At 43.2% G+C, this 18,851-nt stretch overlaps 1 protein-coding gene across 1 annotated transcript in view; it reads left to right on the top strand.

Annotated features, from left to right (window-relative positions):
• The window catches only part of itga5 (integrin, alpha 5 (fibronectin receptor, alpha polypeptide)), a 210,005-nt gene that overhangs the window by 159,008 nt on the left and 32,146 nt on the right, over positions 1 to 18,851 (top strand). Inside the window, exons 20-25 of the mRNA XM_028798484.2 lie at positions 2,242 to 2,392; positions 2,914 to 3,006; positions 3,293 to 3,372; positions 5,044 to 5,124; positions 5,303 to 5,408; positions 6,297 to 6,455. Of these exons, the coding sequence (XP_028654317.1) occupies positions 2,242 to 2,392; positions 2,914 to 3,006; positions 3,293 to 3,372; positions 5,044 to 5,124; positions 5,303 to 5,408; positions 6,297 to 6,455 (670 nt within the window). The remainder of the gene's footprint in view (positions 1 to 2,241; positions 2,393 to 2,913; positions 3,007 to 3,292; positions 3,373 to 5,043; positions 5,125 to 5,302; positions 5,409 to 6,296; positions 6,456 to 18,851) is intronic.

Raw genomic sequence — 18,851 nt, forward strand, 5'->3', positions numbered from 1 at the left:
CTTTTATTATCTCTCTAGATTGTCTTCTGTGAGCCTCCAAACTCCAGTTTCACCACAAACTTTAAAATCACTCCATACTCGGGACCTAAAGATCAACAGATGTCAGCATTGGAGAGCTTGTTGGCATGTGTTAAGTGGTATTACTGCAGAATAACTCCTACAAAACTACAGACTTGCATTCTATAGCCTATGGGAGCACAACCAGTGAACTTAAGACAAGTCGTAACACACAACATTCTAGAACAGTTAGTCAAATGCAGTGTTATGGGAGACCCCGAGCCCATCATGACAGCAGGGAGTACAAGACAGGAAACAAGCCTGGGAAAGGCGCCAGGTGATCTCAGGGCACACACTCACGCTGGGCCATGTTGGAGTTAACAGCTGACCAAATTCATAGGTCTTTGGAGAACTGAAAGAAGAACTCATGCAGACAGGTAAGAATATGAAAACCCAAAAAGGTACATCCTTGAGGTAGCGGCACTAATTGCTCTGCAAGGCCTTTGGGATCTATCTAACCTATGAGCAGAATTAAAAACTCCCTGCCAAAGGTTAGATTTGTCCTAACCTTTGTCACATATGTCAGCTATGTGCCTAGGAACTCCCCACAACCCAGTGAAGAACACACAAGACATGACAAGCATATTATGAAGTGTATGAGAACATGGAACATGAAGCTGTGCACCTTATGTTATACAATTGTTAGATGTTCTCCAGACATTGGTGTGTTTTCTCTTAGCCGGTCCAGAATCTGGAGATCTTTTCCACCAAATGAATATCTTAAGAATGGACTTTTGATAATCCACTGAAAGGTTCAGAGTCCTCATTCCATATTACTCCTAAGTTGAAGGGACGTCACTGGAGACTTGCTGACTGCTTGAGCAATGTAGGCACATTTTTCAAGAACAAGTTAGGTGGTCTACAGGTCATCCTTTACTGGTCCATAAAACAGTACAAGACAGGTACACGTTAAGGATGGTGTCTCAAAATGACTCTGTGAGCCTCACCACATGCTAACACCTAACAGGTAATGGGCACTTGATTGGCACATGAATCCTTCAGTCTATTACTTGGGGTCCAAGGTCGTCATTCAACGCTACGTATTACTTATTTACTCCTTAATGGTATTTTTTTTTATTGAATTTATTAAAAGCAAGTAACATTCCATATAATAAAGTCAAGCCTAACAAAACTAAATTCAATTCAACTCCCACCCAAGAGAAGGAGAGGAAGGCCAACAGCCAGAGTAAACGTTCAAGAGTAGAAAAGAGGGAAGAGAATCTTGTGCCCTAATATAAATGCTTATTCTAAAATGTTATTGATTAGATCCTGCCAGGTTTTAAAAAAGTTTTAAACAGATCCTCTAAGTGAGAATTTGATTTTTTTTCCCAATTTCAAATAGTATATAACATCAGTTACCCACTGATTTAAAAGAGGTGGGCTAAGATTCTTCCAGTTGAGCGAGATAAGTTTATGTGCTACTAGTGAAGTAAAGTCAATTACAGTTTGTTTGTCCTTCTCCACTTTAAGCCCATAAGGGAGTCCACCAAACACAGCTGTTAGTGGATTAGGCCTGATTGTGACACCAAGGCTGTCTGATAGGCATGCAAAGATTTTGGTCCAGAATGTTCTTAATTTGGTGCACCCCCAAAACATACCTTAAATGTATTAAACTCATGTGTTCCATATCCTGTTTGTAAGTCCAATCTGAATTCTTGAACAGCAGTTAACCAGTTCATCCCATAACATAACCCAGATTGAGAAGATGTCCTTGAAGACCTAGTGAATCCCAAAGAGCAATGGACAAGTCCCTAGAAGCTACCTAACCAGTTGTTGCATACATCACTCTTCACAAAGTTCAAAAACAGTAAGAGATGTACTGGGTATTTCTGAGATGGTTAAAGGCTACTTACAGGCCTTACCCCATGCTTGCCCTTAAAGTCATGCATGGCACACATTTAACGATGATTGAAACATAGTGTTTCACCTCAGATTGAATTTGCAGTGAAACTTGGTATTATACTCCAGAAAACCAAAATTGTGAAACAAATTGTTTTGCTTCCGGTGAAATTCATTCCATTGACACAAGAAGAAAAGTGTTTAGTCCTGCAGCTGCTGCTGCTGCTCTGTCTCCACCCTGTCAAGTGTGCAGTGCTGCTGGTGGTCCACCTGTCATTGCTGCCTCAGCTTTTCAGTCCCCTTTCCAGTGTATTCCATTCTGACTCTTCCTTCTCTGTTTTGCAGGGACCGTAAAGAGGTGTACCTTGGTGATGACAATTCCTTGACTTTGACTTTCAACGCCCGCAATGAAGGTGAAGGTGGTGCTTATGAAGCTGAGCTGTATGTGGTCCCACCTCCAGAGTCTGAATACATTGGGATTGTACGCAACAATGAGGCAAGTAACGCTCTAATTGCCAACAAAAGGGAGGATCTTTTTAAGGGTGTAACGTGAACTTTTTGTTGATGTTAAGGATTTCAGAGATGCTCTATTTATCATCAAAGTGGTCTTGACCTCCTTGGTGTTTGACTGCAAGAGTGCATCCTGCTGCCCGTTTGGCTTAAGGCTGTGTGGCCAACTGGTCGAGGCATTACACTTGGAAGGGTTAGGGAATATCAGGGTCACATACATCCAGTGCAGTTCAATGTTCCGAAGGGTGATCTGATCGTGTTTCAGTGTGAGACTCGGCTGTTTTCCAACACAAGAATTAAATGTGGAACAGCCAAGTCTCCCAAACACTTCTACACTCACGCAAGGCGGTAAGCCTGCTTAGGAAGAAGTTTCTACTCATTTTTGAAGCACAAATGTCATGTCTTGTCAAAGAGCTGTGTGTGAAAGACACTAAATAGGACTAACTGTCCATAGTGGTGACCTAAGGAAGTATAAATGTTCAGTATTGTTTTTCTTCTTTTTTTCAGTCTCTCTCTGAACTGACCTGTAGCTACGAGATGGAGAATCAGACCAGAGTAGTCATCTGTGATTTGGGCAACCCAATGAAGTCCAAGACCAGCGTAAGCATCCTGTTTGTTTTTTCAGTGCAACACATTAGTCTTTGGGACTGAGGTGAAATGTAATAGGGCAGTGACCAAAATGGATGGTCAAGATGTTAATGTGTGTGAACTTGAGTGGATCACTTAACCTATAGATGTATGTGAAAGGAATTGTCCCCCGTCTTAAAAGCACCTTTGGTATAAGGAGCAAGATGAAGATGGGAATGTGGTTCAGGTCTTTAACAGCCTTTTTTTAGTGTAGCTGTGATGAACTCTTATAACAGTCCTCATCCCATTCTCTCCTCAGCTATGGGGTGGTCTCCGCTTTAAAGTTCCACATTTGAAGGACAAGAAGAGGACGGTGCAGTTTGAGTTTCAGATCCGCAGGTAGGAGTTGCCTGGGCACTGTTGGGGTTTGGAGAATTGGAGTACTTTGTGGAGAATTCAGGTGTCTGCATTAACTCGCTGTAGAAAATAGGGGCTTCTCAGTGTGGCGTTTCTTGTGAACTTTCTTCCAGGTTCCAGCTCCCAGAAGGAGATCTGGCTATAGCTGTTTATGGTGCAGATCTAGCAGAACCTGATTACCTTTCCAATTGATATAACAGATGAAGAGAACAAAGTGTTAGGAGTGACCAGTGATACAGTATGTTTGGCATGACAGTCCTAGTGGGGTGGGAGATTGAAATACCAGAATTATTCATTATACATGCAGACCTCTCTGTTAGAGTTAACTTGATTAACTAATCATGTTTGTCTCTGTTTAGCTAATGATAAAGCAGAAGTACAAGTTTATGCACCTTTCTCGTTGCACCAAAATCCACCAACCAAAGGAATGGTGGTGCGTGGTCAGTCTGAGCTTGCATCAGATCATTGTGATACCCTCTGACATCATTTTCTAACCAAGTATAGCAACATATATTTAAACAATAAATAAAATAATAGCCACACAACCACCCGTTACAGAGGAAAATCAATTGGCTCTAAAGCTGCCTACACTGAAATGGCAACACCAAGAAATGAACGTCCATGAAGGACAAGCCACAATAACATGGATAGAAAAGACTACACGTGCTGTATGACTTGAACTGAAGACTCTGGGCTGTCCAGTAGCAGTGCTATCCATCATGTGTCCAGGAATTTTCTGAACAGCACGAGGCTGGCAAACAATTTAAAAATCTATTTTCTGCCTACCTGTTCCTTTCATAGCTGGACACTCTGACTCTTTGAAATTTTCCATGAAATGAAGTAAGCACATAAACATTTTTCTTAGTGGCTTTTAAGTCTAGTGCAGTCAGGTGGAGATCCTCAGCAGGTGGATGAAGATCAAGATGCTGCTCAGCCCCATTCTGATCAGAGTCGTGTCTTGGGCTCAATGTGTTCCTGATATCCATCTGCTTTCTTTTTCTGTTTTCGGCTCCCTTTTAAGGGAGCAAATGGCACTGGACTTTTCTTGCCTCATCAATGACTTGTATTGCATAGGAAAATCTCTTAAAGATGAAGGGTCTCTAGCCTTCTAGCCATGTCATTCTACAGGGAAGTTCAGGTTGCACAAGTGTGCACACATAGCCAAGAAGAAACTGGGGTACACTGCAGGACCAGCTGAGATAGCTGCATAGCTAGAAACAGGATGGTAGCACAAGCACAAAGTCAGTTTCACGTACTAGAAAAAGCTCGATTTGTTCTCCGTTTACAATGACATATGATGGAAACCTTAAGACGACATATTTAAGGGTTGTTGCCAACATTTTATTAAGTTCAATTCCCAAGGGAAGCTTATTCCTTCTGTTGCACGACATCTGGTGGACTGTGCCCCACTTCCCTTTAATGTAGAAATGCCAATGAGTTTAACATCACACATAGTGACTCTGAAAGTTTCCATCGTATTGGTTTGGTGGGAAGGACCTCTCAAGGGAGGAGATCATGTTCCACTTCTTCTTAGTGGCACTTGTAGATGAGGGTGTGTGAAATTCTGATTACAACCCACTTTCTAGAAAAATGCCACACAATTGCTTCTCCTGTCCTTCCAACCTTTTCATTTTTCTTCTTGTTCCTCAACAGTAAGAATGAGAACAATTCAAGAAGCGAACTGGTCCACTATACACTTGACGTGGCTGTGTCGGCTGCAGTCTCATTCTTGGGGTAAGCGTGTTCAAAAAAAACAGACCCAGAGAATTAATTTGCTGAAGCGAAATCTTTGATTTCATAAATTGAGATTTCCAAGTGGAACAAGGCTTTGTCTCTGAACTTTTTATTAACTCTGATTAAAGCAGAGGTTAATCCATACTTCATTGATGGTTTGTTTTTGGTCCAACCCCAGAGCATCACACCCAGAAAATGTAGTTTTCCCTCTGGTCAACTGGAAAGCAACCAAGAATCCCGAGATGGAACAGGACATAGGGCCATTGGTCCAGCATGTGTATGAGGTGAGCGCCAACGCTTTGATATGGGAGAGAGAGTTATAGTAGTGAAGCAGATGGATGTTAGTGTGTGTGTGGATTTAGGGAGCAGGGCTGAGAAAGAGGGGGTTTGGGAAGATCAATGTAGGCCACAGTTAGGTGAGGATCTAGAAGGAATCGCTGAAAGATGGTTTGAGGACTGAGTTGGATAGAAATGAGTCTGTATGTAGGGAAAATTGCAGTTTAGTTTGGTGAAGAAGCAATTAAGAGTGAAGGGGTAATAAGGTATATTGTTAAGTATGTGGCAGTGGGGATAAATATAATGGATATGGGCTTTATATTTTGGCAGAGTGAGGGAGCAAATAGGTATGTGTGTATAGTTCCTGTGTGTATGAAGAAGGTAAATGGTCCGGGGTGAGGTTTATAGTCAATTAAAGGTTCACTAGGGAGAGGAGATGAGAGTATCTCATAGGTCCAACGTATGGGAGTAGAGAGAAGGTGAATGTTTATTACAGGCTTTGTACGTATAGGTCAAGATAAGGAGCAGGGTTAGGGTAAGGTAGTGGTCCAGGGTGAAGTGTTTAGTCTGTTAAATGTCCATAGTGGAGCGGTGGTAGGGAGGTATGTAAGTATGCAGTTGGTCTCCATAAGGAGAAAAGAAAAGTTTAAAGTTTCAGGATTAAGGACTACTAATACTATTATCAGTTGAATGTCCACCAGAGCAGATGAGATCGGTAGACATGCATGGATGTCTATGGTCCCTATAAGATGGCAGATAAACAAGAGTTATACATGGGTAGCAAAACCAGGAATCTTCCCCAAAAAAGGAAGCTGCATTTTGAATTCTCCTGTTCACACTGTAAGATTACACGTTTCCACCATTAATTACTGCATATGACTTTCTTTCTCTCCTAGATGACCAACAAAGGTCCAAGCCTAATAAGCCACACCATTCTGAAGGTGAACTGCCCAGTTAAGCTGCACAGTCACCATCTGTTGTATCCTGTAGAGATCATCACACAAGGCCCTCTCAACTGTAGCACCAACGCCTCCATAAACCCTTTCCAGGTTAAGGTAAGCCATCCATAACGTCTTTGATTTGAGGGTGAGCATTTAGGGGGTGTAGAGGAGTTATTGAAACAAACACCAGGGTGGGAGAAATCTGAAAGTAGGTTAATATGGTGATGTCATGTAGTCTGGTTACCAGTTTCCTACCAGATTAAACATGGGATAGGGAGAATTTTATTCTTCTGTCCTACTTGAGTTTGATTAGTTGTTTAAAAAAGGGTAAGAGTATAAAGCCTTGCTGAAGCCTCATGCTTATTAGGGTGCCACTGCCCTCTACTGGTTCACAATTGCATTTTTGACTCTTGGAAAATTAAATTGGCATCAAAGTTTTGTTTCAGGTCCTTAATTGTCTCATGTAGTGAGTACAACCATCATAACTTGAAACCTCTGCCTTCCTTACCTGAAAGTGAGGTGGTGTTTTAAGAATTCTGCATTGGGAGTTTAATAACATGGAGACGGGGTGGCATGGTGGTGCAGTGGTAGCACTGCTGCCTCGCAGTTAGAGGAGACCTGGGTTCACTTCTAGGGTCCTCCCTGAGTGGAGTTTGCATGTTCTCCCCGTGTCTGCGTGGGTTTCCTCCGGGTGCTCCGGTTTCCTCCCACAGTCCAAAGACATGCAGGTTAGGTGAATTGGTGATCCTAAATTGTCCCTAGTGTGCTGCTTGGTGTGTGGGTGTGTGTGCCCTGCCCGGGATTTGTTCCTGCCTTGCGCCCTGTGTTGGCTGGGATTGGCTCCAGCAGACCCCCGTGACCCTGTGTTAGGATATAGCGGGTTAGACAATGACTGACTGACTAACTAACATGGAGACACAAATCAAGTTCACCCTTTTTCCCCTGCCATAGCTCATCCAGATATTTGAATTTGAACTCTGACCCTTGTGTTTATGCCCCAAGGCATAATGGATACTTAAAGTTAACCGGTTTCTGAGGGTGTATCATTATGGAACCATAACAGTTTGGCATGTTCAACATTGATAGTGTTTTGCACAAGTAGTTTCCTCTTCTATTCCTCTTCCAATTTGTCAGTGCTGTATGGTTTAGTAGTTTGCTGTACTGTATAGTGTTAAATATGTACAAGTGCTCTTGGCCCGATGTTTTTCACTTTAGTAAAAAGTGAAGTTAATAGAAAATAGTGGAACTATAGACACAGCCACAGTTTATTTAATGTATAGCCAGTGTGTGATTAGTAGGTGCTGTTGGCTGCACACTTAAATCTTCTTGTGATACTGTATTAAACGCAATAAATTATCTATGGAGAGCCCTATTAGTTAGGATATGTACTGTATATCAGAAGTAGAAAAATAACATCATACATTAATACATAATCTGCAAATAAAAGCCACCTCACCTTGTAATTCTAGCAAGCATCACCCAGAATGGACATTTTTCTGTGCGTTATTTGTATTTAGATGCTGTGTGTGCAGAAATTGCTACTTCATCATGTAGATTAAGGTAATTGCGTGTGGTGAAACAGTTAAAGTGCTACCCTGCCACTGACTGACCCTCAATGACCTGCTTCTGCCCTCTAGAGCTGCAGTGCCAAGCAGTGTTACCTAAATGGCGTGAACACTGTAGTTATCACTGTATCTTCAGTCTCTGTGGTGCTGTTTAGAATCACTGAGACCAAAGCAAGTGCTTAATGGCTCTGCTTTATGCTTTTTCTCTAAAGGTCTGTATCCTTTCTCAGAGCTTTTCCGAGTTTGTCAAAGGATGCTCTTCTTTTACTAAGTGACAGGCTGCCACCACTTAAGCCTCTTGGCTTTTCCTATCAAGCTTCTAGTCCCTCCAAGGCTCCTGCTACTTCAGCCTATAACCCCTCACCGGCTGCTGTTACTCAAGGGGTTAGCCTCTCACAAGATGCTGGAGCTCCTCAAACCTCTATCTTCTCAACCTTTCTGGTGTTGAGACACTTGTGGCCACACTAAGCACAATTATCAGGGTGGAGAGGTGTAACGAACACGATCATCTGAGTGGAGACCCACTCACGATCCACATCCATTATTGACAATAGCGTCGTGTGACCCTCCAGCAGCAGCAAACCAGTGGTTAAGTAACACTACTTCAGCCTCTTCTGGGCTGCCGCCCCTCGCGTCTCTGTCCCTCTTGGGCTGCCGCCGCCACCCCTTGCTTCTCTGGCCCCTTTTGGGCTGCCACCACTGCCCCTCGTGTCTCTGGCCCCACCCAGCCCATGAAGAGAGCCATGATGAAGAGAGCCTTCCCATATAGCTTCTATAATATTCTTTCACAAATCCAGCAATGAGCACTGAGTGGTATATAATACCATAACACGGTTTTAAATTTATTTTCAATGCCTCCTCACCCACCCCAAGTTGATTTTCGGGCTTTCAAGGGATACAGGGATACAAGATAGTGGCTCTGTGCCAATGTCTGGTGTGACTGACTTGAGTGAAAATGGCCCCTAACAGAGTAGGTTTTATACATCCTGATTACTGTGGAGGGGGGGGGGCTCCATTCATACCTCTTAGAGTTAATTGGTGACCAAAGGTGCTCCAGGACCACATGTCTCAGAAAACACTGGCACCACTTTGCTGTCATCCTTGTTTCTGCCCCATCTGCAGTGAGTACTGTAATACAGCTGGCTTCCCTGGTCGTCTTTATTTAGGTGTTACTCCCCCAGGCAGACCACAGTCCAAATTGGTAAACTGGCCACAATGGACTGCTATGACCATCCCCAGCAGCTTACCACACACTTCCTTAAAACTCAATCCAGTCAGCTGCCCAGATGGACCCTCCCAGTATCAGAATGCATCTGGTCCTCCTCTACTATGACTGTGACAGGAGTGATGATTTTTCACATGAACACCAGACGGGAAGATCTTTATGCCCCAAATGTCTGGATCTTTCCACTCGAGCAGGAGCCGTCTGACAGAGTCAGTTTCACAGATGATGAGAACGGAAGATAAAATTGTGCCAGTTCTAAAGGCCTTGAAGCATTTACTGCAGCTTCACAAGTGCTGTTCAGAAAAACAAGCCGAGGGGTATAGGGAAGGGGGCTTGGGAGGCTTGTTTCAGACGTAGGACTATCCAGAGTGGGGTTGACGCTCTTTTTTTTTTTTTTTTTCCTCTGAGCTGTTTGTTACAAATGAAACCTGCAAGTTGTAGTGGAACAGACTTAAGCAGGACCAGATGTGGCTACAGCGAGAGCGTGATGCCGGCTTTGTGCTGAACAGTTCTTTTGTGTGTGCTTTTTTTTTGTCGTCTACCCTATGTCAACGTGGCGGTGGGGAGGGGGTGTAGATTATGACGAGGCTCTTAGGTTTTGTAATATTTTTGCACTGTAATCCTGTCTGCCCCGATCTGACAGGCGTTGTTTTTCATCTTGACTCTGTGCCCGTATTCCATTGAGACCCAGCCAGTCTTGTGTAAAGTGATGTTAAAATCCTGCGTTGAGCAAAACGTGCGCAGCCACTTCAAGTGAGCACCTCCTTGGCAGACTTGCTGCTCATTTTTGGTGTAATGGAAGCTCAATTTCTTTTCCTTTTTTTGGTTGATGGGATCGAGATGCACTGTTCTGTTAATACTGAAGATGGCTGCAGCAATGCCGCAGATAAATCTGGAAAAATGCTTGGCAGAGTGCAGGTCAATGTACAAAAATGTAAAGTACTACATGTAGGCTAAAAAAGAACATTATAAATGCAAGATGGGTGATGCTGTCTTACAGAAATAACCACAGGGAAGGGGTTTAGTGATTTTTCTTGAATAAAACCTTTTCAGTGTTTAATGTACAGGAGCAGTTCAGAAGGTGGGGGGAAAGTCTGACTTAGTGTAAGTTGGCCTAATTTTGGATGTTTGTAAGAAATGTGACACTTCATGACACAAATTTAGAACAAGAATAGTTGCATTAAATATTTGAAATATCAAAGCATGTGCTTCAGTTTAAATCAGGGGTGGCCAACTCTGATCCTGGAGGGCCACAAAGGCTATGCCTTTTCATTCAAACCATTTCTTATTTGGTGAGCAGTTTTTGCTACTTATTATATGTATTTAATTTATTTTCTATTGAAGACTCAGACCCTTTAAAGATGCTGAGGGGTATCGGGAAGGGGGCTTAGAAGGCTTGCTTCAGACGTAGGACACAGTGATCCCCCGCCTATCGCGGAAGTTACGTTCCAGACCCATCAGCGATAGGTGAAAATCCGTAATATAGAAAGACCACATTTTTTTTTTTTATAGTTTAAGCCTTAAAATACCCTCCCACATGCTTTAAACACATGTAAACTTATTAAAACATACTTTGTAAACACATATAATATGCAGATGTCGGGCTAAAGATAGGAGTAATAATAATAAAAATCATAATAAAAATACGTAATGTGTGTATATATACACCTCTCTCTCTCTCTCTCTCTATCTATATCTATAGATATAGATATATTTTATTTATTATAATATAGTTGAAATAGTTTACTGTCAAATAATGCAAAGAGTATGCGACACATGTTTCGCCCTAATTCTGGGCTCATCAGGCGTACACACTCACTGCACCCCCCTCTCGGGGAATCGGACGTCAACGTTCGAGGCAAAGCCTCTAATGTTGTGCCACAGCGTGTGGTTCGTTCATTTCACAGCCTGTAGATCGGGGTAATTACATTCATGGCATTCGTTGTCTGAATCACAGTCTGATTGTATGGGTGGTTACCTACCAGGTAACGCTTGTGTTTGGTCAGCAAGTCGGCTAACATCCGCCACGGTGCCCCCTTTCAGTTGTGAGAAGCAGATCATAGAATGGTTGAAATAGTTTACTGTCAAATAATGCAAAGTGTACGCGACACGTGTTTCGCCCTAATTCTGGGCTCATCAGGCGTACACACTCATATATATTATTGTAATTCCCTAGTGGCAGGTGCCCCTTATAATCTTATATCACAGCTCCAGCTTATTCAAAACTCAGCTGCAAGAGTCCTTACTCGAACCAGCAGCAGCGAGCACATCACACCCATCCTGCTCCATCTTCACTGGCTCCCTGTGTCTTACAGAATCGAATATAAAATCCTACTAATAACCTACAAAGCCTTAAATAACTTCGCGCCAAACTACACCAGTGACCTTCTCCATCACTATGTGCCTGCCCGCCCACTAAGGTCCTCTGATTCTGGCAATCTTGCTGTGCCCCCCACTAATCTACACTCCATGGGTGACAGCAGGGCCTTCAGCTGTATAGTGCCCAGACTTTGGAATGACCTACCAAAATTAATCAGGTCAGCTGACTCCATGAATTCTTTTAAAAAAAACTCAAAACTCATCTGTTCAGAAAGGCTTTTAGCTCGACTTGACTTTATTACCCTTCTCTCAGTTTACTTCTCTGTCAAGATGTTCATGTAACCTGTGTGTGTGTGTGTGTGTGAGACCATCAATTATGTTGTCTGTTAGGCTTTTTTTTCCTCTGAATTCACTGTCGTAATTTTCATTTATTTATCTGTTTTGTACAATGCTATATACTGTATACCCTGACGTTCTTTTTTTATATTCTGTAAGTGTCTTGAGCATGGGAAAGGCACTATATAAATAAAATGTATTATTATTATACGTAATGGAATATGTAAAAATAAAAACATTTTAAGCTCCGTATGGGTACTAACCAGTGAAGATTCACTCCATAACTTGAACGATGATGATGAATTAGCTGTGCAGTACACGATGAAGTACGTACAGTGGTGTGAAAAACTATTTGCCCCCTTCCTGATTTCTTATTCTTTTGCATGTTTGTCACACAAAATGTTTCTGATCATCAAACACATTTAACCATTAGTCAAATATAACACAAGTAAACACAAAATGCAGTTTTTAAATGGTGGTTTTTATTATTTAGGGAGAAAAAAAATCCAAACCTACATGGCCCTGTGTGAAAAAGTAATTGCCCCCTTGTTAAAAAATAACCTAACTGTGGTGTATCACACCTGAGTTCAATTTTTGTAGCCACCCCCAGGCCTGATTACTGCCACACCTGTTTCAATCAAGAAATCACTTAAATAGGAGCTGCCTGACACAGAGAAGTAGACCAAAAGCACCTCAAAAGCTAGACGTCATGCCAAGATCCAAAGAAATTCAGGAACAAATAAGAACAGAAGTAATTGAGATCTATCAGTCTGGTAAAGGTTATAAAGCCATTTCTAAAGCTTTGGGACTCCAGCGAACCACAGTGAGAGCCATTATCCACAAATGGCAAAAACATGGAACAGTGGTGAACCTTCCCAGGAGTGGCCGGCCGACCAAAATTACCCCAAGAGAGCAGAGACGACTCATCCGAGAGGTCACAAAAGACCCCAGGACAACGTCTAAAGAACTGCAGGCCTCACTTGCCTCAATTAAGGTCAGTGTTCACGACTCCACCATAAGAAAGAGACTGGGCAAAAATGGCCTGCATGGCAGATTTCCAAGACGCAAACCACTGTTAAGCAAAAAGAACATTAGGGCTCGTCTCAATTTTGCTAAGAAACATCTCAATGATTGCCAAGACTTTTGGGAAAATACCTTGTGGACTGATGAGTCAAAAGTTGAACTTTTTGGAAGGCAAATGTCCCGTTACATCTGGCGTAAAAGGAACACAGCATTTCAGAAAAAGAGCATCATACCAACAGTAAAATATGGTGGTGGTAGTGTGATGGTCTGGGGTTGTTTTGCTGCTTCAGGACCTGGAAGGCTTGCTGTGATAGATGGAACCATGAATTCTACTGTCTACCAAAAAATCCTGAAGGAGAATGTCCGGCCATCTGTTCGTCAACTCAAGCTGAAGCGATCTTGGGTGCTGCAACAGGACAATGACCCAAAACACACCAGCAAATCCACCTCTGAATGGCTGAAGAAAAACAAAATGAAGACTTTGGAGTGGCCTAGTCAAAGTCCTGAGCTGAATCCAATTGAGATGCTATGGCATGACCTTAAAAAGGCGGTTCATGCTAGAAAACCCTCAAATAAAGCTGAATTACAACAATTTTGCAAAGATGAGTGGGCCAAAATTCCTCCAGAGCGCTGTAAAAGACTCATTGCAAGTTATTGCAAACGCTTGATTGCAGTTATTGCTGCTAAGGGTGGCCCAACCAGTTATTAGGTTCAGGGGGCAATTACTTTTTCACACAGGGCCATGTAGGTTTGGATTTTTTTTTCTCCCTAAATAATAAAAATCACCATTTACAAACTGCATTTTGTGTTTACTTGTGTTATATTTGACTAATGGTTAAATGTGTTTGATGATCAGAAACATTTTGTGTGACAAACATGCAAAAGAATAAGAAATCAGGAAGGGGGCAAATAGTTTTTCACACCACTGTATGTAAGTGACAAGTACGTACTGCAAAGAAGAGCATTTACAGCTGTTTTGAAGGCTCGCCTTCAGGTGGGTTAGGAGGGGTATCTTTCTGCTGCTGGATGGCAACTTCTGCTGAAGGCGTAGGCGTGTCTTCTTTGTTGGGGTAAGGAACATCATTATTGGCAGTTGCTGGCGTTGCTTCTTCTTTTGGGCATTGTGAAACTACAACACCCAAAGCATTTCGGGATCCCAGTCTTCTATCATTGCCTGCAGTTGTTTAGCCATTCTCACAACTACTGCCAGCCGTTCAAGTAATAGGCCTTCGTCGTCTTCCTTCCCTGGACCCTCCTCCTTCCTCCTCCTCCTCCTCCTCCTCCTCCTCCTCCTCACTTGCAGACTTCGTGAGTTCAATCAAACCTCATCTATTAGAGGATCTGAGTGTTTATCGATGAGGTCATTAACGTCATCGTGCGTCATGTCATTCAAGCCTTCTCCTGCTAGCAACTTAGCCAGCTTGACTGCCTTGTCCACTGCTGAATCATGGATTTCGTCAGTAGAGAACCCTTTGTAGTTATGGACACATTCTGGCCACAAATGTTTCCAACAGGCATTTAAAGTTTCCTTCATCTCCCTCAGCGCATTTTGGAAATTTTGGAGACACGTTGCTATCGTATACGGACGCCAGTACGCCTTCAGTGTGAAGTTTTCGTCGGAATCCATTGCCTCGACGAGGTGGCGTAGGGTGTTGAGCTTGTACAGAGCCTTGAACACAAGTATGATGCCTTGATCCATAGGCTGAATCAGCGATATTGTGTTTGGTGGGAGGAATTCTACCTGCACACCTTTATAAAATAACTCCAATGCGTGGCCTCCTGTGTTATCCATCAGCAACAACACCTTGAAGTTGAGGCCAAGTTCGGCGAGGTACACTTTCACTGCTGGAATGAAGCATTGGTGGAACCAGTCAGCAGTGAGGGATTTTGTAATCCAAGCCTTCGAGTTGCACCTGGCAGCAGGTTCTTGTTCTTGTTCTTCATGGCCCTGGGGTTATCATGTGGCCAGCAGCATTGCCACACATTATCACAGTCAATCTGTCTTTGCGTGCTTTGAATCCAGGGGCTCGGGCTTTGTCATGCACGAAGGTACAAGAAGGCATCCTCTTCCAAAACAAGCCAGTTTCGTCCATGTTAAACACTTGTTCTGGCTTGTAATCTCCCTCCTCTGATTGCCTTGAATGTCACTTTCGTGTACTCCTCGGCGGCTGCTTTATCCGTAGATGCAGCCTCGCCATACAGGGAAACATTCTTCAGATTAAAGAGTTTCTAGAATCTGTCGAATCACCCCTTGCTGGCATTAAATTCAGTAGGTTTGGCTGCCGATTTCATTGTCGATGGTCCTTCTTGGGGTTCTTTGGAAGCATCGGGGTCATCAGCATGGTCTTCACCTCCTTCAGCAAACATGGCATAGAGCTGTCTGGCCTTCTCTCTAATGATATTTGTGTCCAAAGGAATTTTTTTTTCATCTTTCTGCAGCTATTGATCCAAAGAGCCAACAAAGATTCCATTTTAACGATGGCTTTATTCCGAGGAGTTGCCACCCTCTTTCCTGTTTGACTAAAGGAAAGTGATGCGGTGGCTCTTGTATTCTTTTCATCCTTCCTGATGTAGTGTACCGTCGATTCATTCAAGCCATAATGGCGAGCGACGTCCACGTAGCGCTTTCCTTCCCGAAGCATATTCAGGAGTTTTACTTTCTCCTGTATGGTCAAGGTCTTCCTCTGGCGCTTAGGCTCACTACTACCAGAAGGCTTACAAGATGCAGGATGCTTGGGAGCCATCGTAGGGCTTAAAACAAAAATGAAAAGCTCACAACAATCAGACCACAAGCAAGGTACGCGATTCATCGGGAACCCACGATCGTTGTTCTTGTGAGATTACACCACGTTAGCAGCAGCCAATCAGAGCCCAAAAGAATGAAAATCCCACTCGGATTGGTTGAGTCTCTTCTTTCAGCCAATAACGAGCCTTGTAAGAAATCCTCGGAGTACTGTAACACGAAACTTTGTCTACCATAGTGACTGCTGAAATCCGTATGCTTTATGAATTGGCTGCAAAGTACACCACAGGTAGGATGTACTTATTGAATTTTTCCACAATATAGTAGGGGCGCGATAGCTGAACCTCGATAGAATGGGGGATTACTGTATCCAGAGTGGGCTGAGCAACGTCGATCCTGGAGGGCTGCAGTGGCTTCAGGTTTTTATTTCAAATCATTCATTGCCTATGAGGCGCTTATAGCTCAAGTGCCATTTTTCTGCTTCATTTTAGTGGTCTCGCTTGAACCCTTAATTGCTTATTTGAGTCTTAAACAGCTGTATTCTTTGTTTTAACTGCTGTGCAGTGTCAGTCTTGGAGGGCCGCAGTGGCTTCAGGTTTTCATTCAAACCATTTTCTTAATTAGTGAGCAGTTTTTGCTACTAATTAACTTCATTTAATTTATTTGCTATTGAAGACTCAGACCCTTTAAAGAAGCCAAGGGGTATCGGGAAGGGGGCTTGGAAGGCTTGCTTCAGACGTAGGGCTATCCAGAGTGGACTGAGCAACTAAGGTCATGGAGGGCCGCAGTGGCTTCAGGTTTTTGTTCCAAATCATTCATTGCCGATGAGGTGCTTACAGCTGAAGTGACATTTTTCTGCTTCATTTTAGTGGTCTCGCTTGAACCCTTAATTACTTATTTGAGTCTTAAACAACTGTATTTGTTTTAACGCCTAATTATTTAGCAATAAACGACAAAGGATCCAGCAGTTCTCCATCCAGCTTGTCTCCATTTCCATTCGTGTGTATTCATCACTTGACTGTTTGATTTCATTAAGTAGTCCAAAGGGAACTGAGAAGAAACTGAAGAATTGAAAACTACGCCTCTGTTTTAGGCTTCAAATCACTTGGATGATACATGTACCAATAGAAAGGAAAAAAAAATCTGATTTAAGAATGAACTGACATGGTAGAGTTAAAACCCAACAGGCCATGAAATTAAATAAGATCTGTTATTGGTGAGGGTTGGCTTCTAATTAGGCAAGTGGATCAGAACAACAGCCTGCAGCCATTACAGCCCACCAGGATCAGAGTTGGCCACCCTGTGATCTAAATATTCTCAGCTGTAATAGCAGTTTGTCTTTTTTTCATCCTTTTTAGAGAGGTCAATAGAGGGCTAAATTCATAACACATTTCTAATCAGACATTAAAACAGGCTAAAATGATCCCCCCAAACATAATTCTGTTTGAACTTTATCATTGTTAACCTTCTGGGAGTGGCTGTTAGAGAGAGAGAGGACCACCAATAAAGAATCAAATATCATACTAACCAAAGTAACTGGCGTTGCCCGGGTATAGCTTTCTGTTTTTGTTTTTAATGGTTTTTAAATGGTGACTCGCTCGCTGTCCTATCCATCATCCATACTGCCTCTCTGTATCAATGTCTCTGCTCTCGTCAGTTGAGAATTTGCTCTTCTTGAGTCCAATTTGAATTCCAGAATTGCGGCAACTCCTTGCTGGGTTGTAACCATGAATACTTTGATGTCTGACTCATCATCTTAGTTCAAGGTGGATGGATCATATTGCTTAAATTATGAAGAAAAGCAGACAAAGCAGGAGTTAAAGAAAACAAGCCTTTGCTGCTGCTTTGTGTTGTGCTGCACTTCCACTCTTGATCAAGCCTCACCCAACGCTGGCCTGCAAAAGCACACGATACTCCCTTTTATGTTTTTTAAAGTCTGAATCACAATCTGTAATTATGTTAGATAACTCGGCATATGGCATTGTCCAGGTAAGTTGTATTAAGTTCTGGTCAATTGGTCAGTCTAATTGTGTCATTTGCTCTGAACCAGCAGATGGCACTGGTGTGCAAACTGTAGCACACAGGGAGAAATATTGGGCCCCCTAGAGTCTACATTTTGTGTTTCAAAGTAGTCAGTCTTGTCTGTATGGCCCTAGAGAGCAACTATGCAAAATATGGTCCAGATTGGCCTAGGATTGTATGGGGGAGGACAGAGAGCCATTCTAAAAATATCATTTTTGCAATCTGCAACCTGAAAATGGCATTAAACGACACTCCACATGCCCATATTACCAATACTCATTTTCATCCATCCTCTTGCTCTTATCCGAGATTGGGTCGCGGGGGCAGCAGCTTGAGCAGAGATGCCCAGACTTCCCTCTCTCCGGCCACTACTTCTAGCTCTTCCTGGAGAATCCCAAGGCGTTCCCAGGCCAGCCGTGAGACATAGTCCCTCCAGCGTGTCCTGGGTCTTCCCCGGGGCCTCCTCCCGGTTAGACGTGCCCGGAACACCTCACCAGAGAGGCGTCCAGGAGGCATCCTGATCAGATGCCCGAGCCACCTCATCTGACTCCTCTCGATGCGGAGGAGCAGCGGCTCTACTCTGAGCTTCTCACCCTATCTTTAAGGGAGAGCTCAGACACCCTGCGAAGGAAACTCATTTCAGCCGCTTGTATTCGGTGGCTGGGCTTGCACCCATGTGGCTCAGCCGGGCACAGCCCAAAGAGGCAACGTGGGTCCCCCTTCCCATGGGCTCACCACCTATGGGAGGGGCCAAGGAGGTCGGGTGCAGTGTGAGTTGGGTGGTGGCCGAAGGCGGGGACCTTGGTGGTCCAATCCTCGGCTACAGAAGCTGGCTCTTGGGATGTGGAATGTCACTAATACTCATTTGACCCTTTGCATCCCATGGAGTTGGTTGACGTGGCCTGCACAACTTCAAGCCAAATTTCCCTCTGGGAACAAATTGTCTGTCTGTAATAATTGTGCCTTTGATTTCTGTCTATCATTTTTGCTGAAGACCCCTATTGGCTTACTCTTTATTAGAACAATGTAATTACCTGGATAACATATGGTCTAAAAATGAGTGGTGTTGGGGTGCAGAGGGTAAAAAATATGGGGAGGGGAAGTGTAACAGTGCAGGACCTGCTCCCTCTTCCCTTTTGGGATCCCTCAAACCCACCACCGTCAGTAATGTAACCAGAGGAGCTGGTCTATGGGGACAAATCAGCCTGAGCAAGGGGGTGGTGCAAAAGGTGCAAGTGCTTTTTATAAAAAAAAGTGTTTAAAAAAAAAAAAAAAAA

Source organism: Erpetoichthys calabaricus, chromosome 3 (genome assembly GCF_900747795.2).
Source record: "Erpetoichthys calabaricus chromosome 3, fErpCal1.3, whole genome shotgun sequence".
Taxonomy (NCBI): Eukaryota; Metazoa; Chordata; class Cladistia; order Polypteriformes; family Polypteridae; genus Erpetoichthys; species Erpetoichthys calabaricus.